This window comes from Anarhichas minor, unplaced genomic scaffold, assembly GCF_050575085.1.
Source record: "Anarhichas minor isolate MPS153535 unplaced genomic scaffold, ASM5057508v1 ptg000010l, whole genome shotgun sequence".
Classification (NCBI taxonomy): domain Eukaryota; kingdom Metazoa; phylum Chordata; class Actinopteri; order Perciformes; family Anarhichadidae; genus Anarhichas; species Anarhichas minor.
In genome coordinates this window covers 14,500,538-14,528,511 of record NW_027466456.1, presented here as the reverse complement: position 1 = coordinate 14,528,511, position 27,974 = coordinate 14,500,538, and the positions used below count along the sequence as shown (strand labels likewise).

The 27,974-nt window shown below is 42.8% G+C and overlaps 1 protein-coding gene across 1 annotated transcript in view; it reads left to right on the top strand.

The window, feature by feature from the left end:
• ror1 (receptor tyrosine kinase-like orphan receptor 1) overlaps window positions 1-26,936 on the top strand; it is a 113,256-nt gene extending 86,320 nt beyond the window's left edge. Inside the window, exons 5-12 of the mRNA XM_076088666.1 lie at window positions 18,051-18,178; window positions 19,580-19,897; window positions 20,313-20,558; window positions 21,028-21,242; window positions 24,384-24,563; window positions 25,218-25,445; window positions 25,611-25,975; window positions 26,234-26,936. Coding sequence (XP_075944781.1) covers window positions 18,051-18,178; window positions 19,580-19,897; window positions 20,313-20,558; window positions 21,028-21,242; window positions 24,384-24,563; window positions 25,218-25,445; window positions 25,611-25,975; window positions 26,234-26,936 — 2,383 coding nt within the window. The remainder of the gene's footprint in view (window positions 1-18,050; window positions 18,179-19,579; window positions 19,898-20,312; window positions 20,559-21,027; window positions 21,243-24,383; window positions 24,564-25,217; window positions 25,446-25,610; window positions 25,976-26,233) is intronic.
• The last annotated feature ends 1,038 nt before the right edge of the window (window positions 26,937-27,974 follow it).

The following is a 27,974-nucleotide window of genomic DNA, read 5'->3' as shown; positions in this document are numbered from 1 at the left end:
CTCTCACTCTGCCCGTCTGCTGCCGTCAGCACACAGTATGTGTTGTTTTTGGTCACAATAGGCTCTTAACTCAGACTGAGAACTTGTGTGCGCAGTGTTAAGAAACTTTGGATTTCGGTTTCACTTCTCCTCACCTCAGTGCCAGTGTCAACAGTGCTGTGGTTCTCAGATGCTGGCCAGGATTGATGATGATTTGCTCCGCACCACAAGCATAGCACCCATTCAGACTGAGGGGATGACAGGCCCACTCAATTTCTGGATGCTCTACTCGTCTGCCACGTACTGATCTACTTCAGCACTCCAGACCAACGCAGGGGGTTCGCTAAACCTATTTCAATTTAGGATTGACTCTGGAACTCTGGACACTTTTTAGACCTGCCAACAACAGGCTCTGTACCAATGGAGCTTTCTTAAACCCATAGTTTAACCAAGAGCTATTGCAGTATTCCCAAATTGCTAATTAGTCCTATTAACTACAAAACCTGGAAAATGGATTTAACTTTTGGCAAAAGGTAGAAAGTGCATTCTGTCAGTGTTTTACATTCAATAAAACACAAGTATAAACAAAGACAGCCTGCTGAGACTTCCTTCACCTCTGTCCTCTATTCCTTTGCACGTCCGGAGTAGACTCTAAGCTTTTGCCCACACGCAGTCACACATATGCACACTTGCGGTTCTACATAAAACACAGAGTCAAAGAACTGCACACGCAGTTACTCTTACAAACCCTATCTCTCACACGTGTTTAGTTAAGCCCTCGGTGGGTCTTAATTGCCGTCTTGTTGTGGATTCTTTTTGGCACGGTGCTGATTGATTGGGGATCAGGGCCCTAATATGGCTCATCGGGGACAGGCCCTTTGACATGGCCCGGTCCCAGGGCACCGACATTGTTTGAAACCAGAGCTCCCACCGCAGCCCCCCCTCACTAGCCTGGATGCCGCTCTGCTAAATGCTGCCCAGGTCAAGGGGGCTCCACACACGCATACAGGCAGACACATGTGAACGCACACACGTGGGGACTGTCGTGATGTGTAGCCGGCTTTAACCATTAAAGCAAATTTCATTATTAGGCGCTAGTAAGGGCGTAGGTCTGTCTTTACACACTTTACCGCACACCACGAGTTTCATGCACAACTCATTATGAACAAGGCTTTCACACTCAGCTTGGACAGGCCCCACTTCCTGTTTCCTGTTCCCCAGAATCCCCTGTGTCTGTCTGTTGGTGATCCTGTTGGCAGGTCTGGTCAAGGTCAGGTCTGGTAAGAATGTGTGTGTGTGTGTGTGTGTGTGTGTGTGTGTGTGTGTGTGTGTGTGTGTGTGTGTGTGTGTGTGTGTGTGTGTGTGTGTGTGTGTGTGTGTGTGTGTGTGTGTGTGTGTGTGTGTGTGTGTGTGTGTGTGTGTGTGTGTGTGTGTGTGTGTGTGTGTGTGTGTGTGTGTGTGTGTGTGTGTGTGTGTGCGTGCGTGCGTGCGTGCGTGCACGTCTGTATGAATCACGGTTTCTCCCTGAGGGTTACAAGGCCTAGATGGGTTTTGTGGGGTTTCCCTGAACTTTGCCCTTTTACCTCCCATGAACACACATATGCACACACTCCTGCAAAGAAAAAAAAACACGTGTGGAGACAAGTATGCACAGAAAGTGTTCTTTCTTTGCCCTCAGTGGTGGTGTTGGAGTGTGTGAGAGAAACAGAGGGAGGCACAGTGTACCTTGAGTATTTCTAGGTATAAATAGAGGCTTTTGTTTGCAGTTTAGACTTGTATCCCGCGAGCCTGAGCCAGAGGATATTTAACAATTTGTACAGCTTAACAGGATCAATGCAGTTTGATGTTGTGTTGATAAAGGAAGTCCTTTCAGTTGAAGTCAGTTTATCAATTAGTGTTGTATTTGTTGAACCTGGCGCCCGCCTAATTTCATGCATACAGTATCGCTAGAGAACTTTTGGGGTTGTGATAAAGCAGCACTATAAAATTTAGCTCCAACCTCTTCTTCAGAGAAAGATTCTACGAGGAAGACAACTAGATGAAGCTGTACAGAGGGATTAAACAATAACAATGGGATAAACATTGATATTATCATAGAGACACAGCAACATACAAATTAATACATTAATTCAGTTTAGTTTAACTGTATCGAGGCAATCAAAAGCGTCTTACAAAGCTATTATCATTTTTGGAATAAAGCCAAAGTAGTTTTACGATGGCCTGAAAGTGAACTGTGTGGACGGGAGAGGTTCAGTAAGAACAATCTCAGGCTGCCAGTAGTCGTTGACAGTAAAATAACGTGTAAAAGGGAGCAGATTTCATTAAGGTATTCTAGACGCCTGTATTCCATCCTATTTTCTGCTCCCAGATATGTTTTTGTAAAAATATCAGTTGTAACCTGAATTGGTCCCTTAAGGCCGGCGTGTGGGTGGGCTCTCCTGGTCGGCCAGCCAGAGGACAGATCAAATGATGGAGCTAGAGGGCGAGAGAAGGGAGGTGGTGTCAACGATATACATGAATATCTTTTTTTTTTTTTTTACTTTCCCACCATTATACAGGCAAATGTACTTCTAGCTTCAATTGCCAAGTTACAAGTTTCTATCACAAGAAACCTCAAAAAGTTTTTCACAGCCAAAGGTTCTTCTTCAAACAAACACTTCACCAGTATCATAAAATGATGACAGGATGTCTTTTTTAATTTTTTATCATTGTCATCCCTCCTGTGTTTCTTTGTGTTTCCCTCTCAAGCAATTTGCAGCATTTTTTATTTTATTTTTTTAACTCTGACGACCGTTGCCAGGATGCTCATATAAACACACAGAAGAGCGGATATCACATAAACACATACGTGGAGCATGTTGTAAATATGGACGACAACTCTGAGCTTGTATGTCAGGCCCTTAAAGCAACTGAATAATGTGCTGGTTAGTCCCCTTTGTTTTTAGGAGTGCAGGAGCCTGTAAATTATCTTTTATTGGAAGATCCCGAGCCATACCTTCTCTACTGTTTTGAAAAAGCAGGAATATTTACTATGTTCCGCCACTGATGAAGTGTTTTGATTTACCTTTCTGTTGTGCCCACATTCCTTTAGCTTGGCTTGGTTGCTTGAGCTTCATCAAGCAATATCCTTGTTTATTTTCCCCAATATGCCTCAATGTCAGATGCATATAGCAGAGGGACAGGTCCTCCAGTCAAGGAAAACACTATGTAGCCTAGTGGATATGTCATCAGTGTCATCAGTAAGTCTTGCAGCTGAATTGTATTCTGGTGTAATGACGCTAATGTTAATGGATGAATTCATGATTGCAGAGAAAGCAACTTAGAGTTTGGTATTGAGGAACTGACCTCATATTCTTCACTGATCATTTTACACAACCAAAGATGTATCAATTGGAGAAAGAGTGATTTGACAGATTTGTGCTAATATCCTTTAATCAGACTTGAGCCCTTTTTTTGTTTTATTGTGTCCTACAAACACCTTTGACGACGGTGTGTAAAGAAGGATTATTTATGAGCTCCATCGTGCAAAAGTGGTTTCCTTTCCCACAATACATGACCTTAGTGACTCTTAATCGCTCTCATCAAGGATTATTCCTCTTTTCTCAGAAAGTGTTCAAACGTGTATATTCTTGTTCCTTAAGCACCGTCAGTAGCCAGTCAGACAAAACATGTGTCCTCCTGTCTTTTTCAAGTGTCTGCCTTTGTGTGTTCAGATTGGGATCTGTGATCTAGGATGCAATAAGTCATAAATCATGCAGGAAAGGGTGTGTGTGTGTTTGGGGGGGGGTCATACTGTCTATATCACAGTAGTAGCTTTGCTCTCGGCTGTTCTGTCTTCAGTGCTTTCTGTGCTTTTCCTGTTATTATTTCCACACAGACGGTTTCAATGCAGCCTGGAGTCAAATCAAGGAATGCTAATAAGAAAAACTAAAGACAGCTATTTTTGCAGCCACGAAAAAAAAAGGAAAAACAAGCACGAAGTTTGTAATACTGCTCCAGGCGGAAGACAACTTTCTGTTTTAATAGAAATAGATCATGAGACGTTATATTTGTATGGCTCCCTTGTCAATGAGACAAAGAAAATGAAGAGTCTTTTTCATATTGTATTGGACCTTCCTAATGTAAGCTTGTTTGACTTGATCAATGCAAGTAGTTTTATCTTCATGCTGTTGTGGGGATATTGTGAATTCGGTCATACACACACATACTACTTTGTTCTACAGCAGTCAAACGTAATGCCTATAGAGCTCCTAACTATTTCCAGTCCTCGGTCTCCTTCTTTTCCTCAATTATCTCACAATCTCTCTTTCTCAGAATGTTTCTCTCAGACTCTATTTATCTCTCCCTCCTCTCTATGGCATGTTTTTACTTTCCCTTTATTGTTTCTTCATGTTTTGCTAGACCTTTGCTGACTGTCTATGTTATTTGTTCTCCTGAATCTCTCATGGGTCAATTATTAAACAAAACGTTCCCACCTTCCTCCTCTAATTCACCTCTCTAGTAATGGATTTCTCTGCGTAACCTCTGTGCTCAATTTGTTTGTGTGTGTATGTGTCTGTCTAAACACCACTGGGTTTACGTTAGGCTTTAGGAGACATATTGCCCCCCTATCCTGCTAATTGACAGGCTGATTGACAACCCCAATCCCCAAACCCTCCCCCTACTTGAACTTCTAACGCCGCCAAGTTCTCCGAGGAAGTGATGTCACCAGGCCAGGAGCGTTGTGGGGAGTGACGGGATTGATGCAGGGTCCTTCCCTGCATGTTGAATCACCATGTAGGTGTTAACCCTGTAATTAAAACTCTTTAGTATCATCTGCAGTCGTGAAAGACTGGGCCTTACAACAAATACTTCAGCAGAGTGCAGCACTAGCATCTACTGTATAGCTGGGAGGCATTCTGTCAATTTTCATTCAGTGAAATGTAAACATGCTGTTAATAAATGGTTACTTTCTATCTCAAATCAAAAGTATTTAATCCAATGGGAGTTTTATAAAAGCTTTAGCATTTAATGTTCGAACATGGTAATATTCCTCCGACTCACTGGGAAGTGATGCAGTATCAACTGATCTCGATCTTATTTGAAATAAATACAAGAGCTGCATATTAAGCATGAGCAGAGATGGCCACCATGACTGTAGGCGACTGCTGTCATGGTGGCGACTGCATGTGGCAAGGCTCTGCGTTGGCCGTTCAGGTATGTGCAGGTGTACATTCTTTGTAGATTGCTTTATAACGTGAACGGCGTATTTGTGCTGTTTATGAAATGGCTGCCACCTTGATAACCTTGATAACAGCAAAAATCCTGCCTCATAGTGTTATAAAGAGTTGTGGAGTGTTTTAGCACCTGAGAATCATATTTTCATCGCCTCACTGGTACCTAAAGCATTGCGTCCCCACCAATGCATTTTCTTAAACACAGGCTTTCACTCTGAGCGTCCACTAAAGACCAACAAAAACACTGTCATACGCAGCCTCCTCCTTCTTTCTGATACTCATACACATATAACTTAAACTCGATACTTTTGCATCATCAGAACCTTAAGCAACATGCGCACACCAGTGCAGCCCCTGCCAATTTGTTTCAAACTGAACAGACAAAGCCAAAAAGCGTCATACACAGGATGTCAATATAATCAATGCTATACTGAAGAAAATATAGATTTAAAATGAGAAGAAAAACCTATACCAACTCAAATTCAGCCTTGATGTCCTCTCCACATCATCTCTTATGTCTCTCCTTTCCTTCTTCCTCTTTCGGTATACGCTCTGAATCCTTTCGTCCTTCTCGCCGACAGAAGCCTCTATTGTTGCAGTCAGTGAGCAGTAGTAACACGAGGACCCATGAGGGCTCTCGTTCTTTCTCCATTGTATCCTAATGCAGTCCCTAGTTGCCCTCCCTCGCTGTTCATTCTCAGTGCGGTCACGGGCCGCTGGCAGCCGCAGACCCCAGTCAACCTCAGCCTCTGGTGGCCATTTTGGCTCCCTGTCAGTGAGAGATCGTTACACACTGCAACCACACATGCATTCTACTATGAAGGAAAATCACTGTCAAAAGCGCAAATGAGATCCGTGTGTCGGGTATTTTACTTTGGCGAGCGCTTTCACATCGCTCTGCGCAGAATATCTTTGCTTGCGCGAGCAAAATTGCGGCCTGCGAGAACAAAAACCATGCTTTGAGCGCGAGGGGCGTCCCCTAGCGCGCACAACTTTAACCTACTCGCTCGCGAGTAGATTTTCTTTTTTGACACTAAGTGGGCGGATCCAGTTACCATTTTATAACTATATTTAATTGGTTACAATCCTCGTTTTTTGGATTGGCCGGATATCACTCTGACAGACTGTAAAGAGGTGGTTTTCAATCCGCCACTAAACACTACTCCACTACAACTCAGAGGTAAATGTTCTACATTTGTCTGACAGATTTTGTAAACTTGTCAGACTGTAGAGGCTGACGAAATACAAATTATGTTAATAGCGTTTTGAAATACAATAATAAAAAATGTGTTTCTCTTGTAAATAAACTGGAGTCAAGTTGCACAGATTGATTTAAATTGCCAAAGTAATATACGTGCGCGGCTGTTTGATTTGCACGCGCGCGTGGATCTCATTCGGATTTTGACAGTGGATTGCCTTCATATTCTACAATTCTCCGATAATAATTGAGCTTCAGTGTCTATAAGCGGACACCAGTATAAAGAGTCCAACGTATCAATCACTGCCCTACAGTTATTGTTGGCTGTGGCAAGATTTCCCCAGCATTGCACCGATATAACTACAAAAAACATTTGCAACATCCCATAAGTACAAATTCTGTGGCGGCACCTTTTTGTAATTGTGAATAGATCTGTGGCAGACTCACTTCAAGGGTTAATGTCATCTCTTGAGGACAGCATTGTTTTCTCTCTCTTATCCTCTCATGTCCATCAGCTCCTTTCCAGATTCACAAGTGCCCTTTATTCGTTGTTGGACACCTTCAAAGGAAACTTTAGAGACATTCAAACCACAAACTTCTGAAGTGTTGCTGGCATAAACATCACGCCTGCAGACCAAACTGATGTTGAATTGTTCTCACACAATACGAAACAAACGCCCACAATGCATCAGTCTGTAAATTCTAAACCCATTTGGTTATGGGAAGACAACACACAGCAGATGAGAAACGGATTGAATGCAACATACTAACAATTAACAGTGATGAGCTTGTTGCTAGCTCTAAATGTCTGGTTACCAACAGCTATGCACCAATTCCACAATATTACATCACATTTTGGCATTCTGCACTAATAAAAAACTGGAAGTGCACTGGTGTTAACTACTTGTGACTGTGATTGTGTCCAAGCCTGGTTTGGAAAAAACAAGTAAAACAAGTTTTTTTTAAGCACAGCTTTGAATAACGAAAACCCACCATGCACCTCAAATCCAATCTCTTTTATATTGTTTCCATATTTTCCTACTTCCCCCTAATCACACACCTCCCCTCACACACAATTCATAGCACCTCTAGCTACACCTTCAAATTTGACAGGTGACCTCTGACCTTTGGTCACTATTCAAGTGTGTGTGTGTGTGTGTGTGTGTGTGTGTGTGTGTGTGTGTGTGTGTGTGTGTGTGTGTGTGTGTGTGTGTGTGTGTGTATCTTCAACTAATACAATTAAAAGAGAAACAAGCTTGCTGAAACTTGTTTTATATGAGACCATATAAACCATATAAAGGTCACTATAAAGCAAGGAATTTCTGTCTGCATGTAAATGTGTTCTTCACATATCTTGGGAACACACATTTCTTTTCCTATTATTGATCAATACGATTATTTAATACAGTTTCACCAAAGCTGGCCCTAAAAAACATCTCCGGAACGCTTTGTGCTATTGCACCACAGTTGTTGGATATAGATATGATGTGTGAGTGACCATGACAAATTTGATGCCGTTATGCCAAAGGATGGCAGCAGCAGCATCGTCTCACTATAAAGCAAGGAACTGTTCATCCGATCTACTTCACAAACACGGCACTTTAGTTTCGGGAATATCAACAATTGATATTTATTTACAACAATACAACAGAATACATCAAAAAACAGCGAAGAGGGAAGAGCCCAGCGCTGAATCCCCGTCCGCCGGGCGGATTGGGGAAATGTGGTGTATGGAAGACCGCTTGCCCGGTGTCCTTCTGTTCGAGGCTCAGCCCGTGGACGGTGTGATGCCAGTAACGGCCCCTGTCGTGCCGGGGTCCGGTCTTCTCGGAGTCGGGTTGTTAGAGAATGCAGCCCAAAGTAGGTGGTAGCCTACACTCCATCTAAGGCTAAATACCGGCACAAGACCGATAGTCAACAAGTACCTTAAGGGAAAGTTGAAAAGAACTTTGAAGAGAGAGTTCAAGAGGGCGTGAAACCATTGAGAGGTAAACAGGGACCTCTCCCCGGCACTGGCTGGCCCTCGCCGGGGTGCATATCCTCAGTGGCAGTGCGCCGTGACCGGCTCTAGGTCGGCTTGGAAAGGCTCGGGGCGAAGGTGCTTTTCAGCGCTCACCGCCAGGACCTCACTGCGTCCCGGGACCGTGGACTAAGTGCTCGCTGTGCCCTCTCTCCCTGCGGGGAGGGACGGGGCCCCCTGCGCGACTGTCGACCGGGGCAGACTGTCCTCAGTGCACCCCAACCGCATCGCCCGGGCGGGGATAGGCTCAAGTAAAAGGCGTCAGGGGTCTGTGGCGATGTCAGCAACCCACCTGACCAGTCTTGAAACAAGGACCAAGGAGTCTAACGCACGCGCGAGTCAGAGGGTGAAGCAAACCCTGTGGCGCAATGAAAGTGAGGGCCAGCGTGCCGGGTGAGGTGGGATTCCGGCCCTGCGGCGTTGGGCACACCACCGGCCCGTCTCGCCCGCACCGTCGGAGAGGTGGAGCGTGAGATTGTGCGATAGGACCCGAAAGAAAGTGAACTATGCCTGGACAGGGCGAAGCCAGAGGAAAGTCTGGTGGAAGCTCACACCGTGATCTACCTTCACTTGTGTCCTCTTTTTGTCAGGGCCGGGGCTGTCCAACCTTTTGCATTACACAAAAAGTTGTTTGAATCTCCATTGGTGTAGGTGGAGCATTTTTCTTGACTTGGGCTCCTCTTTGGGGTAGCCATCTTGTTTTGGGCCTCAGGTGGAATCATCAGTGGCTGTTGGATGGATCCACTTACACTAAGTCTGGACATGGCCTCTGTGATTTCCATCATCAGAAGAGGATCCTCTGTGATATCCATCATCAGAGGATCCCCGTCACCAATATGATTCTGAAAGAGTGAATTTGTGGATACATGTTTAGACCATCTTTTATTTAACCTTAAACAACTGCCAAACACAAGACATACAGCCAAATAACTCTAAAATTAAATGTGTTTAGTTTAATCAAATCACCTATGTGTAGAATGAATAAACTTAGTTCAATCATTTGTAGACATGTTACTGCCACTGATTTCAAATGAAATGGCATCTTCCTTAATTTAGTTAAATACCTGATCACATTTCTGCCATTGTACATTATATTTTTTTCAGCAGACTGTGAATAGCAACATAGATACCTTTTACAGTCATGTAGAAGCTGAGAAAAAGGGGCGAGAGATGGAAGACAACTATATCGATATAAGTATCGACTTACTTGTTTGTTTATCTGTTTTCCTTCTTAGACTAAAAGGTCAGTGGGTTCTACATTAGATGTGAGATTAACTTCAGTAAACATTAAAATAGTTTTGTATTTACATTGTTAGCAGAGGTTTATAATTAATGTTACCTCTGTTAAAAGACTTGAATCGGTTTTGTGCTAGATAACAAAGAAACCAAGACATTAATCAACTTACCACACTGTGATCCACCTTCTTGTAAGGATCTGGCTGTCCTTGAGCCACTACGACTGTGGTCCTCCTGAGTCTTTTGTCTTCCGTAAGAGACGGCTTGACTCTGGTTGAGTCTCCATTGGTGTAGGTGGAGTGTTTTTCTTGACTTGGGCTCCTCTTCGGGGTAGCCATCTTGTTTTGGGCCTCAGTTGGAATCATCAGTGGCTGTTGGATGGATCCACTTACACTAAGTCTGGACATGGCCTCTGTGATTTCCATCATCAGAAGAGGATCCTCTGTGATATCCATCATCAGATGATCCCCGTCACCAATATGATTCTGAAAGAGTGAATTTGTGGATACATGTTTAGACCATCTTTTATTTAACCTTAAACAACTGCCAAACACAAGACATACAGCCAAATAACTCTAAAATTAAATGTGTTTAGTTTAATCAAATCACCTATGTGTAGAATGAATAAACTTAGTTCAATCATTTGTAGACATGTTACTGCCACTGATTTCAAATGAAATGGCATCTTCCTTAATTTAGTTAAATACCTGATCACATTTCTGCCATTGTACATTATATTTTTTTCAGCAGACTGTGAATAGCTACATAGATACCTTTTACAGTCATGTAGAAGCTGAGAAAAAGGGGCGAGAGATGGAAGACAACTATATCGATATAAGTATCGACTTACTTGTTTGTTTATCTGTTTTCCTTCTTAGACTAAAAGGTCAGTGGGTTCTACATTAGATGTGAGATTAACTTCAGTAAACATTAAAATAGTTTTGTATTTACATTGTTAGCAGAGGTTTATAATTAATGTTACCTCTGTTAAAAGACTTGAATCGGTTTTGTGCTAGATAACAAAGAAACCAAGACATTAATCAACTTACCACACTGTGATCCACCTTCTTGTAAGGATCTGGCTGTCCTTGAGCCACTACGACTGTGGTCCTCCTGAGTGTTTTGTCTTCCGTAAGAGACGGCTTGACTCTGGTTGAGTCTCCATTGGTGTAGGTGGAGTGTTTTTCTTGACTTGGGCTCCTCTTCGGGGTAGCCATCTTGTTTTGGGCCTCAGTTGGAATCATCAGTGGCTGTTGGATGGATCCACTTACACTAAGTCTGGACATGGCCTCTGTGATTTCCATCATCAGATGATCCCCATCACCAATATGATTCTGAAAGAGTGAATTTGTGGATACATGTTTAGACCATCTTTTATTTAACCTTAAACAACTGCCAAACACAAGACATACAGCCAAATAACACTAAAATTAAATGTGTTTAGTTTAATCAAATCACCTATGTGTAGAATGAATAAACTTAGTTCAATCATTTGTAGACATGTTACTGCCACTGATTTCAAATGAAATGGCATCTTCCTTAATTTAGTTAAATACCTGATCACATTTCTGCCATTGTACATTATATATTTTTTTTCAGCAGACTGTGAATAGCTACATAGATACCTTTTACAGTCATGTAGAAGCTGAGAAAAAGGGGCGAGAGATGGAAGACAACTATATCGATATAAGGATCGACTTACTTGTGTTTGTTTATCTATTTTCCTTCTTAGACTAAAAGGTCAGTGGGTTCTACATTAGATGTGACATTAACTTCAGTAAACATTAAAATATTTTTTATTTACATTGTTAGCAGCAGTTTATAATTAATGTTACCTCTGTTAAAAGACTTGAATCCGTTTTGTGCTAGATAACAAAGAAACCAAGACATTAATCAACTTACCACACTGTGATCCACCTTCTTGTAAGGATCTGGCTGTCCTTGAGCCACTACGACTGTGGTCCTCCTGAGTCTTTTGTCTTCCATAAGAGACGGCTTGACTCTGGTTGAGTCTCCATTGGTGTAGGTGGAGTGTTTTTCTTGACTTGGGCTCCTCTTCGGGGTAGCCATCTTGTTTTGGGCCTCAGGTGGAATCATCAGTGGCTGCTGGACGGATCCACTTACACTAAGTCTGGACATGGCCTCTGTGATATCCATCATCAGATGATCCCCGTCACCAATATGATTCTGAAAGAGTGAATTTGTGGATACATGTTTAGACCATCTTTTATTTAACCTTAAGCAACTGCCAAACACAAGACATACAGCCAAATAACTCTAAAATTAAATGTGTTTAGTTTAATCAAATCACCTATGTGTAGAATGAATAAACTTAGTTCAATCATTTGTAGACATGTTACTGCCACTGATTTCAAATGAAATGGCATCTTCCTTAATTTAGTTAAATACCTGATCACATTTCTGCCATTGTACATTATATTTTTTTCAGCAGACTGTGTATAGCTACATAGATACCTTTTACAGTCATGTAGAAGCTGAGAAAAAGGGGCGAGAGATGGAAGACAACTATATCGATATAAGTATCGACTTACTTGTTTGTTTATCTGTTTTCCTTCTTAGACTAAAAGGTCAGTGGGTTCTACATTAGATGTGACATTAACTTCAGTAAACATTAAAATAGTTTTGTATTTACATTGTTAGCAGAGGTTTATAATTAATGTTACCTCTGTTAAAAGACTTGAATCGGTTTTGTGCTAGATAACAAAGAAACCAAGACATTAATCAACTTACCACACTGTGATCCACCTTCTTGTAAGGATCTGGCTGTCCTTGAGCCACTACGACTGTGGTCCTCCTGAGTCTTTTGTCTTCCGTAAGAGACGGCTTGACTCTGGTTGAGTCTCCATTGGTGTAGGTGGAGTGTTTTTCTTGACTTGGGCTCCTCTTCGGGGTAGCCATCTTGTTTTGGGCCTCAGTTGGAATCATCAGTGGCTGTTGGACGGATCCACTTACACTAAGTCTGGACATGGCCTCTGTGATTTCCATCATCAGAAGAGGATCCTCTGTGATATCCATCATCAGAGGAGGATCCTCTGTGATATCCATCATCAGAGGATCCCCGTCACCAATATGATTCTGAAAGAGTGAATTTGTGGATACATGTTTAGACCATCTTTTATTTAACCTTAAACAACTGCCAAACACAAGACATACAGCCAAATAACTCTAAAATTAAATGTGTTTAGTTTAATCAAATCACCTATGTGTAGAATGAATAAACTTAGTTCAATCATTTGTAGACATGTTACTGCCACTGATTTCAAATGAAATGGCATCTTCCTTAATTTAGTTAAATACCTGATCACATTTCTGCCATTGTACATTATATTTTTTTTCAGCAGACTGTGAATAGCTACATAGATACCTTTTACAGTCATGTAGAAGCTGAGAAAAAGGGGCGAGAGATGGAAGACAACTATATCGATATAAGTATCGACTTACTTGTGTTTGTTTATCTGTTTTCCTTCTTAGACTAAAAGGTCAGTGGGTTCTACATTAGATGTGAGATTAACTTCAGTAAACATTAAAATAGTTTTTATTTACATTGTTAGCAGCAGTTTATAATTAATGTTACCTCTGTTAAAAGACTTGAATCCGTTTTGTGCTAGATAACAAAGAAACCAAGACATTAATCAACTTACCATGCAGCCACTTGACCTCTGCAGGGTGTTGAAACTTGTTCTAAACAAACAATAAATACGTTGTACAAAAAAATAATGCGGAAAACAACTGTTGAAAACTCGATGTATATCTCTCTTTCTCTCTGGTGTGCACTCAAGGTGTGTAGAAATCGCTCTGAAATGAAATCCACTCAGCTGGTCCCTTACTGACTCTGGTGATGCATGTTTCCAGAACCATGACATTGGAACACAAGAACATGGAACCTTCAGAACAACCTGCTGACATCAGCTGTGTGGCTCTTAATATATAAGTTGTACAACTTTGCAAACTTATCTGATTCAGTTGGAACAAAACCACTAAAACAAACTAAAAAATCCACATACAACCTTCAAAGACACAAATTATTGTCTTTATTGAACACACCTGAACATGATTGTACTAAATATCAAAGAAATACTTGTTAATTAAAGTGTTTCAACTAGATGTTCCCCTTGTAAATGACTCTTAAGAGGTTCTGTTAATAAGGTGAATATTTCCTACAAACCTTTATTTGTTAGGTACCTAAGATTAATCACTTCCTGCCAGCTTTAATTTTGAAAGTGCCTTTTTACGTTTCGGTTCCGTTATTTTTAAGTCCTGGCGTAACCGGAAGCAGATACAAATCTCTTCAGAGAGTAGTAACTTGACTTTGCATAAAACAGTAAGATAATTGACGGTGTGTACGAAAAGAAAAGTGTTTGTAATATATTCCTCTGCAATACAAGGGTTACTTTATGAACGGTTAAGCCCCTAGCTGGAACGGGAACACGGTCTTGTGTGTTTATTGTGTTTTATGACCATGTTTAGTGACATTTTATCTTAATTAACCTGAAAAAGGCTTTTCAAATGCATTAACGTTAATGTAATGAATGTTTATACTCGTAAGAGCTCATTTATGTTTGATCTGCTTCGTAGCTCTTACGGTGTTTTCTGGAGATCGGTTGCGAAGGAGAACAGAGTAAATTTGTGTTTATCAAAATAAGGATGACAGTTAGTTGAGCATAAATAAAGGCCTCTGGAAACATCAGTACGCTTCACCATTGTCCGGCTGGGGTCCGCTACACCCCTTCTGAAATGTCTAGTAACACCAAAATGGGCTTTTCTCCAAAATAGGGTTAATTATTTATCACTGTAACATCTCTTTATATTGTTCTATATGCTGAGGACTCATAATTGCACCTCCCAGTCAGGCTGAGAGAATGAAATGAATCGGCCTCTGAGCAGGTCTGTTTAACCAAGTCCGGCTGAACGCGATCGCAAAAGCTGCAATTATGATATTTCTTTTGTTAAGCACACACAATCTAACCAACCAAAGTGTATCTGCCTATCTCTCTACTTATTCCTATTTATTCTTTCTTTAAGCATGTTATAGCTACTGTGTCAGTCATAATTAGTTGTGATGTTATTGTCATATTTATTATCCTTGGGCAATGCATCTTCTATAGTAGGCATATACTGCTCCAATAATATCCTTAATGGAACATTATAAGGTTACGGCGATGTTTGTCTTCACACATAGTGTTAATGCTTAAAGTGCTTTCCTGTGTAATTTGTAGCCTATATATTCGTTTTATAATATTTTAATGGTGCCCTTAAATCCCCAAATTCTCCCCCAGCTCATTCACAGAGTCCCCACAGTTCATATCTGAGTATGTTTAAAAAACCTATATAGCACAAGCTGAGGGACATCCCTAATCAGGCTCCAACAGCTGTGGCTTCATGCTGCAAGCAGCTCATCTTTTTTTTTGTAAAGAGAGACTTGTTGTTTTGATCGATAGTATGTTTCAAAGGAATCCAGTTTTTTTGTCTTTCAATGCCAAATTTAACTTCTTTTTGAGGATGATTAAGCATATAGTAGTAGTATGATGAGGTTTATCAAGACAATATACAAGCTGGTGTTTGTATTTTTTAATGTGTATACTTTTTTTTTCATTATGAGCTTTGAGGGCTACAGCTAAATAAATACTCACTTGTGTAAATTGACTGTAATAGTCTGCACTATCGGGCTTATATTGCCAATTTAACTTTTGTTTAGCTGGTTCCTTGTTTTTATATCATCTAGTTTTTATGATCCTTGGACTAATGCAGACCTTCCTTACAATTTTGAGTCAACACCCACATGAGTCAAAGGAACGTCTTTTATAGATCTTCTACAAGTTGGCAGCTTGTAAATGCCGCCTGCCTTGTCTTGCTTACTTTCTTTGAAGTAATCCAATCAGGAAAACCGGAGTTTAAAGTTTCACATCAAACCATTGATATTTCACTTTTTTTCTGCTGACTTACTTGCTCACGTCTCTTTCATCTCTTAATAAACAGCTGGCATTGCAAAGGTCTCCAGCACTGGAGCTCCAAACTGTACCGGCACCACCCAGGTGTGAATGTATGCAACCATGAATCAGGGCGGTGCTGGAAAAAATAGCATGGCTGTTTAGCAAGCGCTGCCCTGAATAAATAATGAGGTGGGCAAAAATGTAATTGGACAATGAATCAATGTCCTCGATACCTTGTTTGGGTTCTGTGGTGAGGTTCGCCTTTCTGTTTGGATCTGGATTATATATCGGGTCTCGGAGGGGAAAAGCCTCTCCTTGTAATTAACTATTATAAAACATTACACAGAGGGCCCGTGGCGTTGGTGTGTAAAATAAAAGGCCTGAACAGCCATCCACTGTTTACACAAATAGCAACCGCACTTGGCTCTCCCTGCCTGGGATAGCTTACGCACACACACACACAGAGAAACAAATGGATACACAAAAACAAAACTCTGGAAAGACTTTCTGAAAAACCTCAGATGTCTCACGGCGATTAGGTTATTGTAGATGTGGCTTTCCTCCCCTTTTCTCTCTTTAGACATAAGTCATTGCTGCTGCACTGGACAGGATACAGACACTTTTAATATGCCTTTCAGACATGGCTTTCAATTCAAGTCGACTTGAGTGAAAGAAATAAAAATATAGAAGGCAGTGAGGGCCGCTTTCGGATTTGGGCTGAGCTGGTTCGGTTGAGGCTGTTCTGACTGGCCAGAGTTGTAATTTGCCTGCGGGGATCCGGCTGCATTGTGGCGGATCGTCTGCTCTCCCTTGTCATTTACTTGTCTGTGTGTGGCTTGATGTTAGTGTGGATGTGTGTGTCCACCATCCTCTGTGACGCACAACCAACCTAACCTCTCGGCTGCCTAGACACACTCCAGCCCTCTCTTTGTATCCCGTGTGTGTGTGTTCTCTCTCATGCTCTAAGCTGCCTTTTCATATTCTGCTTCATTACATTCAAAACGGTTGCAGCCCAATCAGTCATTAACCCCTCAAATCATTCAACTAGCTTTCCCAGTGGCAGCATTTTTCTTACAAGAGTCTCCTCTTACAGACATGATTTTCACCTAAAGAGATGAAGCTCTTCGCCAAAGGAAAATATCTGAAGATGCAGCAGTTTGTGAGCTTGTGGCTTGATGAAGGGGTGCTAAGCCGTCTGCAGGCGCACCGCAACATGAACTCATTATTACTGATTTCCACATTTTTAGTAGGAAATTACAGACTCCGAGTATAAACTTGTATTAAGCTGTAAATGTAATGTTACCATATCTCCATGGAATCGGCAGCAGACCACTGCTCTATAGGTCTGTGTGTGTGTGTGTGTGTGTGTGTGTGTGTGTGTGTGTGTGTGTGTGTCCATGTCTGGAAAGCCCATTTAGATCTGTGCAGATGGGGGTAGAGGGAGAGAGCTGACCTTGACCCTTCAGTCACTTAACACTCCTCAGAGAGAGGGAACCTAATGACCCTGTACTCACACCAAACTTACACACCTATGGCATTACGAAGGCTGTGTGTGTGTGTGTGTGTGTGTGTGTGCGTGTGCATGCAGCATTGTCACCTTGTTTTAAGCTGCGTCTTTAAAGCTTTTCAGAGTAGTTTCACAGTGTGTGGCGTAATTAGAACAGTTCACACGCTGTTACGTCCCTTGTAAACTACCTGACTCTCATCAACAAGGGCAGCAGACACGGTTGGATGATAATGAAGCGTTAAGCCTCAAGGCGCTCTATTTTACGGTTAACCACAAAGTGAAATGGACCCGTGTTTTTATAAAGTGGGATCAGGACATTAGTGTTTTAATGACGCAAGACAGTAGAGTAAAGATGAAGAGACAAATCAAGAGTCACCAAAGGAAGTTAAAGTTGTGAATACATGATCATCAACCCCGTCCCTCTCTCTCATTCTCTCTCTCTCATTCTCTCTCTCCCGCCGCGTCCCCCCCCCCCCCCCCTCCGCATGTGTTTCAGATCAGGGCTCATGATGACATCTCTCTGCAGAAACAGAAATAAAGTCAAACAGTCAAACATTTATTCCTAATGCGGTTTACATCTGTGCTGTGAATTGGGGGGGTGTGTGTGTGTGTGTTTGTGTGTGTGTGTGCGTGTGCGTGTGCGCGTGCGTCTCAGATCTCTGCCTTTAACTTGAATATGATTTATTTATCTTTAGCCAACCAAAGGGAGACCTCTTTCTTGGTTTAGGTCCAAACAGCGTTCTCCATCCACTTAAGTTGGTTTTGTGTAAGATTCAAACGTAGACTACCCTCTAGTGGAATCCGTATGTATTACAGCATATTTGGGCACGTGTAACTATCTGCAGAAGTCCTCTTGCTCTTCCAGGCATACTGTATGTATTTTAACAGTAAGCAATCTTTTAATTGATCCACACTCTCTACTTTGTCTTTCTGAATGTCTTAGGGAGGATTTTGATGAAGAAGGATTCTGCCAGCCGTACAGAGGTATAGCCTGCGCCCGCTTCATAGGCAACCGCAGCATCTTCGTCGACTCGTTTCAGATGCAGGGCGAGATCGAGACCCAGATCACAGGTGAGAAACGGGCTGAGTGGGTTCAACCCCATGAACTGCAAAGAAAATGTATATATTGTTGAGAATTTTAAGAAAGGTCAAAATATATTTCTACTTTTACAGTAGATGGCATTCATTCATAACTATATTTTCTTCTGCATGACTTGTTTTTCTTTCAGGTTTTTGTACAGTTTCAAACTAGTTTTGTGATGACTAAGACTTCACTGTAGATCAATAAATCCAGTTAGAAATATGCATCTACATTGAATGCTGCTCGATCAGCAACATCTTACAATGTTTTTTAAGGACAAACTAGTTTTGTGTCTTGACAGCAAAAGGTGCCTGCTTTCATCCAGTGAGTTCCCCTAGTTCATTTAGCAATTCTGTCTTGAATAGTAGCCAAACGCTGCTCAAATATGTCTTCAGCAACTATAGGGCTGATAGAGCACCATTGTACAGCTGCCGCCTTTGCATACACTGAGTCACATGAAACCTTCTGCGAATGAGGTCTGTTTAGAGGGTGACCATTAATTAATACTGTATGCTGTAGGAGGAAAACAGGACGCCACTTGTGGAGTTCAAAAGGAAGTTCAGCAGGGTCACCACTCTGCATGGAGCACAAATGGCCCACATACTGTTTCCTGCTGTGTTTTTGTTTAGTGTGTTTGCGTGCACATGTCCTCAGAGGTCAGTTTAATCTGTATGTTATGGATTACATCCGTGAAGCTGTCAGCGTCTCCCCAGAACAGTTCAGGGACAAACGGGTCCTGAACTCGGACTCTAATTTGAAACATCAAGGACGAGTGATAATTAAGATTTATTATGCCACAGGGTCGTTATGAGCCCACAGTAGGACGGTAAATCATACCTTTCATACCCAGAACATCAACATTCGGTAGCTATTCACCATCTTGAATTGAATATCACTTTCACTGACCTTCATTTTTGCTAAGCAACGTGTGCTCTAGGAGCGTTTGGATAACTGCCAACTTCAGTTATCCACTTTTGAATCGTTTGTCTTCTCCTCCACCCCCCACAAGGCTGCTTTACTGATAATCACAACCACAGAAAGAAAGCATGTGTTTGCAATAACCGTACAGTACAACTATGAATCAGCTGCAGCTTTCATTGTCAGTCTCCCCCTTTGATCCTTCCAATGTTTAGATGCTCAGGAGTTAGTAGCAATGTGAGCACATGAATGCTTTTTAAACTTCTCGTCTTTTTTGTGTCTTTTAAGTGATTATAAGAAAGAATCAACCCAGGAATATAGAAATAATTAAATTTTATTGGGTCTTATCTCTTAAAAAACAAGAAAAATCGTAATATAGATTCTTAGTTTAAAGGTGAATTATGACACCAGACTGTGTTGTTTAAAATAAATCTCTATTCTGCAACTACTTTTGTTGTCTCCCTTCTGTACAGCGGCCTTCACCATGATCGGGACATCCAACCATTTGTCTGATCGTTGCTCCCAGTTTGCCATCCCTTCTCTCTGCCACTTTGCCTTCCCGACATGCGACCGGAGCTCTGGAACCGACAAACCCCGGGACCTGTGTAAGGACGAGTGTGAGATCCTGGAGAACGACTTGTGTAAGACAGAGTACATCATCGCCCGCTCAAACCCCCTCATCCTGAAGAGACTGAAGCTGCCGAACTGCGAGGACCTGGCTGCCTTTGACAGCCCGGAGTCAGCCAACTGTCTGAGGATCGGCATCCCCATGGCCGAGCCCATAAACAAGAGTGAGACACCTTCACCTGCTGGTTGCATGGCTTCCTTTATTATACTTCTGCTAATAGAGCTCATTATTTTTATATGAGGAGAAGCATCCTCGTGTTTTGTATCTGCTCACAGGAACTGTTTAGAAAACTCTCAAACTAATCAAATAATGGTTGCAGCTCTAGTTCGTCGAACACATTCTTATTAAAGTTGTTTGTTTGACACAAATCTCAAAGTAGTTGGCTTAAAAGTTCTCAAGTATACAAGCAAACGTGTGGGCTTTCTGTCGGTCCACCAGCAGCTCATCGGTTGAATACTTAATACTCCTGTGAGCTCCTTGATAAACCTGGTCCACTACCTGCCCCTCAAAAACAAAAGTGCTGACGAGAGCCCTAACACAAACCTCTAATGCACAACCACGCCTTCCTCTCCTTTTAGATCACAAGTGTTACAACAACAGCGGGACAGACTACAGAGGGACAGTCAGCAAGACCAAGTCGGGCCGTCAGTGTCAGCCGTGGAACTCTCAGTATCCTCACAGCCACACCTACCTGGCCATCCGCTACGCGGAGCTGAACGGAGGACACTCCTACTGCCGCAACCCTGGGAACAAACTCGAGGCCCCCTGGTGCTTCACGCTGGACGAGGGGGTCCGCATGGAGCTCTGTGACATACCCGTCTGTGGTAAGAGACGAGAATATGTTTAAGTCTATACTGACATACATTGGGTGTATTGCTGTCTTTGTAACACATTTGCAGATATTTGCTTTGGTCTTCCTGTTTTTCATCATAAAAACAATGTAAAAAATGTATCCTTGAAAATGTCCGATTATGCAAAATCACCACAATTTCTTCTTTATTCTTTTTACATTGTTAAAATTATTATTAGTATGTCATGAGCTTCAAGTAATAATTATTTTTGCAATTAATTGTTCAAATATAGTGAAAAATTTAATTTCCTGAATGCCTAGACAACCTAGATGTCTTGCCCAAAACCCAAAGATCTCTTTTTAATACATCAGGAAAATGATTTCAACTATTATTCAATCAAAATTGTTCAGCTCTATTATGCGTCTTTATCACGTTGTATCATCCAGTCGTACAATAATCTTTATATCTGATATTATTCCTCTCTCTCTGTCCGTCCCTGTAGACCATAAAGACATGTCTGGCGGCAGCAACATGGAGATCTTGTACATCCTGGTTCCCAGTGTGGCGATCCCGTTAGCCATCGCCTTGCTCTTCTTCTTTATTTGCGTGTGCCGCAACAACCAGAAGTCCCCGACGCCTGCCGCCCCTCGCCAGCCCAAACCGGTCCGAGGACAAAACGTCGAGATGTCCATGCTCACGACTGCATACAAGCCTAAGGTAGAGCAGTCACAGCACGGGACACTGTGGGTGGTGCCGTACTCTCCGCCCCCAATTCCTTGATGTGCAATTCCTCACCTCCATGTTTACACACCACAAGGACAAAATGTGACTTCACGAAACATAAAGACTTCCATATCATGAACATTTTTTTAAATAGCATGAGGATGTCATACAGAAAAAATGTCATAAACAAATTCCAATCAATCACATAACATCTCAAATGTATTATTTAGTTCCCATGAGTGAATGAGGATTGCTAAAATAAATAGAGCAGCTCTTTGAACTCATTTTCACTTTGATATATCAGAAAAAAAAAAAATTATTTTAGTCGACAATCAGCAGGTGAATTCAGCAAACCTTTATATTTTGAATTAATGCGGTTGGTTTGCTTTGCTTTCACGTTGAAGGATCAGGACCGCACACAGACTTTTGTCTTTTCATCGATCGCTCTTTACTTCAACGACATAGTGCTGATCAAAAGCCCAACGTCTCAACATGAGCCTTCATCAGCCACCAAACAAGAATGCTGGGTTGCAAACCGCTTTTTTATACATTACCGAACATTTCAGTTTGCTTTCACACCACAAAAAGTTTGATTGACAGCTTTCACACCAGCATAAACAAACCAAATTAAATGCACCAACAGTTTGACCTGTTATGTGTGTAAACACTAGACTCATGGAGATGTCACAGCATAATATTTTGCACTGCACATAATGCCACTAGGTTAGGGATATGTTCAATGTCCGCTGAACATATCAGTAGTTTAAACTTGAGTCTTCTCATCTTCATCATCTCACTTCTCTATAAGCATCCCCAGCACCAGTACTGCTAAGACACACTTACTCTCCTGTGTGAATATAGATCAGCGCCCTTTTGCTGTGTTTGTCTTTTTAAGTCATGAGAGCAGACTGATGAAGGAGTCAAAACACTGGCACAGCTCGACTGTGTGTCAACTGGGATATGTCTCAGCATGCTGGGGTTACTGGCTTGTGTGAGCGCGCCTGTGTGTGTGTGTGTGTGTGTGTGTGTGTGTGTGAGTGTGTGTGTGTGTGTGTGTGTGTGAAAATGACCCTCTGCAGGTCCAGGAATGTTCAGCTGCAGCTCTTTTCCTCTGTTTATTTCTCTCCCACTGTCTCTCTTCTTTTTCCACATCTCTCCCTCTCACTTAATCCATCTCTCGTTGTTGCTCCTCTTCTGTCTCTCCCTCCATCCCTTTACCTCTTTTTCACCCTTCACTCTCTCCTTCATTCCCTCCCTCTGTCCCAGAACCTCTTTGTAATGCAGATCACCGAGCCCCTGCTCTGCCAGCCAACACACATAGCCCACATTAGGATCTGTATCATATTTCTTTCAAGGTTGCACACTCAGTCATATCATGTCTGTTTATCTTTTTCCACATCATTTTCTTTGTGGTGGTGAAGTTGGTGGTGGGGGGGGATTATCTAGACAGTGTGTCTGTTTGTGTAAAGCAGAGTCGATGCTCAAGGTAATGTGTATAATATTACCATCTACAGCTGCAGAAAGACCCGCAACATGTCACAGACACGTCAGAAGCCATTAATATGAGGATTGTTTTATTTTCATGCTGTGTTTAGATGACGGCCATGTATCTGCAAACAGTCATGGTCACGGGAGATCAAAGAAAGTTTTCCAGAGTGACAACCATACAGTTATGGAATTATACAGTGAATTTGAAATGGTCCTCATAGAAAACAAGGGCCTGAAATATGGTCCACACATATCGGATTGCATAACCATCCATTGTAAGAGCTTTTACAGAGGTGCAGTTCTCACCTTCTTTTCCAGCCCATGCGTCTAATCTGGAAGCTTGATACTCCACCTACAAGACAATTTGGTTAAATGAGGATTTGCATCTGATTTCTATCTTTTTAAAACCTTTTTGATGAGCGTTAAACCCTCAAATTATACAGTATTATTGCCAAGAGTGTCTCTCTTCCTTACCCTTCTTATCTACACCTTTGTCTTGGGTTAAGCTTTGCTGCCGGGTCACCAAGGGGCCATTGCCCGTGACAATCCCTTTAGACACACATAAACATACACACACACACACACACACACACACACAGAAACCTGCGGTGGTGTGAGGAGGATCTGAGGGTTTGGGTGTGGGGAGGAAAGAACGGGTGAAACAAACCCGTAACTAAAAACATCTGTGCTTCTCATAACATCAGCAAGTCCCCGCACTCACACACACACACACACACACACACACACACACACACACATACTACCCCCCTCAGAGTTGTGTTGCGCTCCTGCTCACTGAGGAATTTAATTATTCATCTCATAGTTCCTGGAATCTGACAATCTCTGCCAACCTTGCGTCACCTTTTATCTTGCCGCTAATTGCCGCTAATGTCTTGACAGTGTATCTTCTATTTGTGCTTATTTTAAAAATGAACGTTCATTATGTTGAATATTTCCTGTGGTTTTACATCCTTGAAGAGGACCCGCTTGCTATGTAGATATGAAGGGCTCATTCTAAATGACAACACAACGATTCTTAGTTTCGGGTGATTATACACGAATGAAAACATAATAATACAGAATTAGAAAATGTTCTTTGTTTACCTACAGTCTACAGTCTGTCCTCCTTGGTAAGAATACAAGACTAAAATGTCCCGGCTAGCAAAGACAGCTAAGCTTTGTCTGTCCTTTCTGCAGCTGATTCTACAGTTTTACTGGCAGACTAATGAATTGCCCAGTCTTTGTAAAAGCTGCTAACCTGTCAGCTAAATGGCATTTTTAAACTGAGGACGAGTTGCCAAATTTCACAATGTTCCCACATTGCTCTCCAAAGGCTTAAAGGGAGTCATTAGGAGCTGATGTAATGGATTCAGTATGATTAGAACAATTATCTACTCTCTGGGCTATACTTTTATTTATTTATTTTACTACTCAAACACATATTTGATGTTATCTTAGGCAGTTCGCCTGCATCGGTTTAGCAGTAAACTGCAAACTTCATGTCAACATTTCACTTTTCCTTTCAAGGATAATGGTGAGGAAAGAGTACAAAGAAAACAATGATCTAATTCTTCTGTCACATCTCTCTTCCCACCGATCTCACGTCTTCCTTTTTTTCTTTCCGGCCTCCTCTTCTTCTCTCTGCAGAGTAAGGCCAAAGAGCTTCCCCTGTCGGCGGTGCGTTTCATGGAGGAGCTTGGAGAGTGCAATTTAGGGAAGATCTACAAGGGTCACCTGTATCTGCCGGGCATGGACCAGGCACAGCTCGTGGCCATAAAGACCCTAAAGGATATCTCCAATGCCCAACAGTGGGGTGAATTCCAGCAGGTACAGAGTCGATTCCTCCCTCCAAAGCTTCAAAAAAGCTCAAACGTTTATAAATATATATATATTATTAAATCAACAAAGTATAAAATCTATAGAAGCTCTAAGGCTAAATAGTAAGTCATTTTAACGACATGCTTCTAACTGTGTGTGGAGGTGGAACTAAAATACTCTACTGTTTTATAATACAAGGGACTACTTTCCCATTGGAAACATCTCTCTTCCCACAAGACTTGAGGCATGACTTGTTTTATTTCCACAGAAGGTAAACGTGGTGGGCGATGGCAGACTGTATACAGCTAAAAATCTCCCTTTTTTTCACTTGAAATAGTTCCAAATATAAACTGTGGGACTGTCCAGATAAATTTAGATTTTAAGAAGGACTGAAACAGAGGACTTGTAAAAACATAATCCTCCCTTTCAATGTAGAGAGATTGAGACCTGAGCTGCCAGCCTTCAAAGCGATACACCAAAACATCTGTCTTTTGAGTTTGAAACGCTCAACAAACTTCTCACGGCCACCTTTCAAGGCCTCGATACGTAGACTTAGTTAAGCTGGAGTGTCACGTTAAGGTATCAGGCTCTGATGAGCATATAAAAAGTCTTTCCTTTCGTTGTGCTTGAAGTTCACCGACGTCTTTCGTGTTTCAATCACAGGAGGCTGCCGTGCTGTCCGAGCTGCAGCACCCAAATGTGGTGTGCCTGCTGGGTGTGGTGATCCAGGAGCAGCCCGTCTGTATGCTGTTTGAGTTTTTGCCCCTAGGCGACCTCCACGAGTTCCTGATCATGCGTTCACCACACTCTGACGTCGGCTGCAGCAGCGATGAGGACGGCACTGTGAAATCCAGCCTGGATCATGGAGACTTCCTGCACATGTCCATACAGGTGGGATATGAAAGCAGAGATTCATGGATTGCTGATTAATTGATTGAGCTCAAATTTGGTATCTCTCTCTATGCTGTTTCTCGTCCCACCTTGCTTTGTACCAGACGTACTTCACAGGTACTTCCTCCTTAAATGATTGTTTTCTTTCTGACTAATCAAACCTAGGTGGCGGCTGGGATGGAGTACTTGGCCAGCCACTTTTACACCCATAAAGACCTCGCAGCTCGGAACATTCTAGTAGGTGAACAGCTCCACATCAAGATCTCAGACCTTGGTCTCTCCAGAGCGATCTACTCCTCAGACTACTACTGCCTCCAGCCCAAAACTCTGCTGCCCATCCGCTGGATGCCCCCAGAGGCCATCGTTTACGGCAAGTTCGCCACAGACTCGGACATCTGGTCGTTCGGAGTTGTGCTGTGGGAGATCTTCAGCTACGGTCTGCAGCCCTTTTACGGCTTCTCCAACCAGGAAGTGATGGAGATGGTGAGAAAGAGGCAGCTGCTGCCCTGCCCCGAGGACTGTCCACCAAGGTGTGTTCAAGTTAATATTGCTGCTCAGCATAAGCTGGGAAGTACATAACGAGAAGATGATGTAATAGTACAAACATGATGCACCTGGTGGTACAAAGCTCACAAACTTCACTGTATCTTCACCTTGTTCTGAAGTTAAGACAACCAACGCTGCGAGTGTCGGGCGTTTGAACAGTTAGCAACAGTTAGCATTTACAGAGTTTTTGTTGAGGAATTCTTACAATTGCCTGATAACTAACTAACTGTGTTGTCTCTCAGGTTTTATGGTCTGATGACTGAATGCTGGCAGGAGGGACCAACACGTCGAACGCGTTTCAAGGACATCCACCTCCGGCTGCGAGCCTGGGAGGGGCTGTCGTCCCACGCCAGCTCCAGCACGCCCTCTGGTGGTGGAGGCAACGCCACCACCCAGACCACTTCGCTGAGCGCCAGCCCCGTGAGCAACCTCAGCAACCCCCGCTACGCTGCTGCTGCCGCCGCGGCTGCAGGGTACCTCTACCCAGCACAGGCTATCCCCTCTCCGGGCCAGATGGGCCCTATTCAAGCCTGGACACCCATGGCTGTGACGCAAACCCACCAGCGCTTTATCCCCGTCAACGGGTACCCTATCCCACCAGGATACGCAGCCTTTCCAGCCCACTTCCCTCCCCCGGCCCCACCGACCAGAGTCATCCAGCATCACCTGCCCCCTCCCAAAAGCCGCTCACCCAGCAGCGCCAGCGGCTCCACCAGCACGGGCCACGTCAGCGGAGGGCCCTCCACCACGGGCTCCAACCATGACGCCAACACACCGCTGCTCTCCCACTGCATCATGCCGGGGAGCAGTGGAGGGCCGATTCAGGTGTACGGACAAGTTTGCCAGAGGGGAGTGGGACAGCTGGACCACGCATCACAAAAGGCGCTGCTCGCTGCGGATTCTGACGTACTAATGTACGACTCGGTCATCACCGCAGACCTGTAGATAGACAGAGAGGCACTCACGCTCTTTCTGCTCGGGACCCACATTTGAGAAGTTTAGCTTCTAACACAGGGACCCAGTCTAACGTTTCTACTCTCGTCACATGGAGACCCAACAGAAACTGGCCTGAACGCACATTTGAGTGTGCAAGAAACACTGCCGCAGCTACACAAGTATATCCACAGCTGTCTGACTTTTTACTGCCTTATTGTTAAAAGCATGTGTACTCACCGCCATGGTTTGAAAATGTTGTGTTATTATTTTAACCTTTGTGTAAATACGGTACATACGTCCTGAAATAATGAGTGAAATACAAAGATATATATTCAAGAGCAAGAACTTTTTATTGAGGAATGGATTTTAAACGTGAAAAAGTAGCAAGTCCATCCTACTTCCTAAGAAAATGGTTTGTATCACAGTCGGACAAAAAGTTCCTGTGTCAACAACTGAGTTAACGGACTGTTTCGTGCAGGACGTGAAGGAAACACTGACACTCATACCGGGACCTTCAGGTGCCTTTCAGCAGTGGTGCGACTTGCTTGTTTCTTGACGTATGAGAACAGAAATGTGTGCTGTGCTTTAGCTTGTACAGCAAAGAAACTGCTTTTAGCAAGTGATAGCCGAGCAAACAAAAATGGGAACAGCAATGAGAACAAGTGCAGCAGCTTTGACTGAGAAGACCAACATCGAACTGCTCCAATACACGAGTATACAAGGCGTACCAACGGCCTTTTGGGTTCCACGTATTGCAGACCGGTAACGACTATTTGTGACGGCTCCCCATCGAATCAGCTGGACTTGCAACTAAAGCAGATACTGGTGATGAGTTGGCCAGAGTACTCGTCCTGGCACAGGCATTTTCACGCAAAATCCTTTTGGAAGTGACACCTGAATGTTTTTTGTGCAACCTCAATGAGACTATCTGACGCACTATTGCGACATGGACACAGGCCTCTTTGCCTTCTTCAAATCTCAGTACACAGCTTCCAAGGCTGACAAACAAGGAAGCGGGGAGTTCTTCTGATTGGTCAATAAACATGG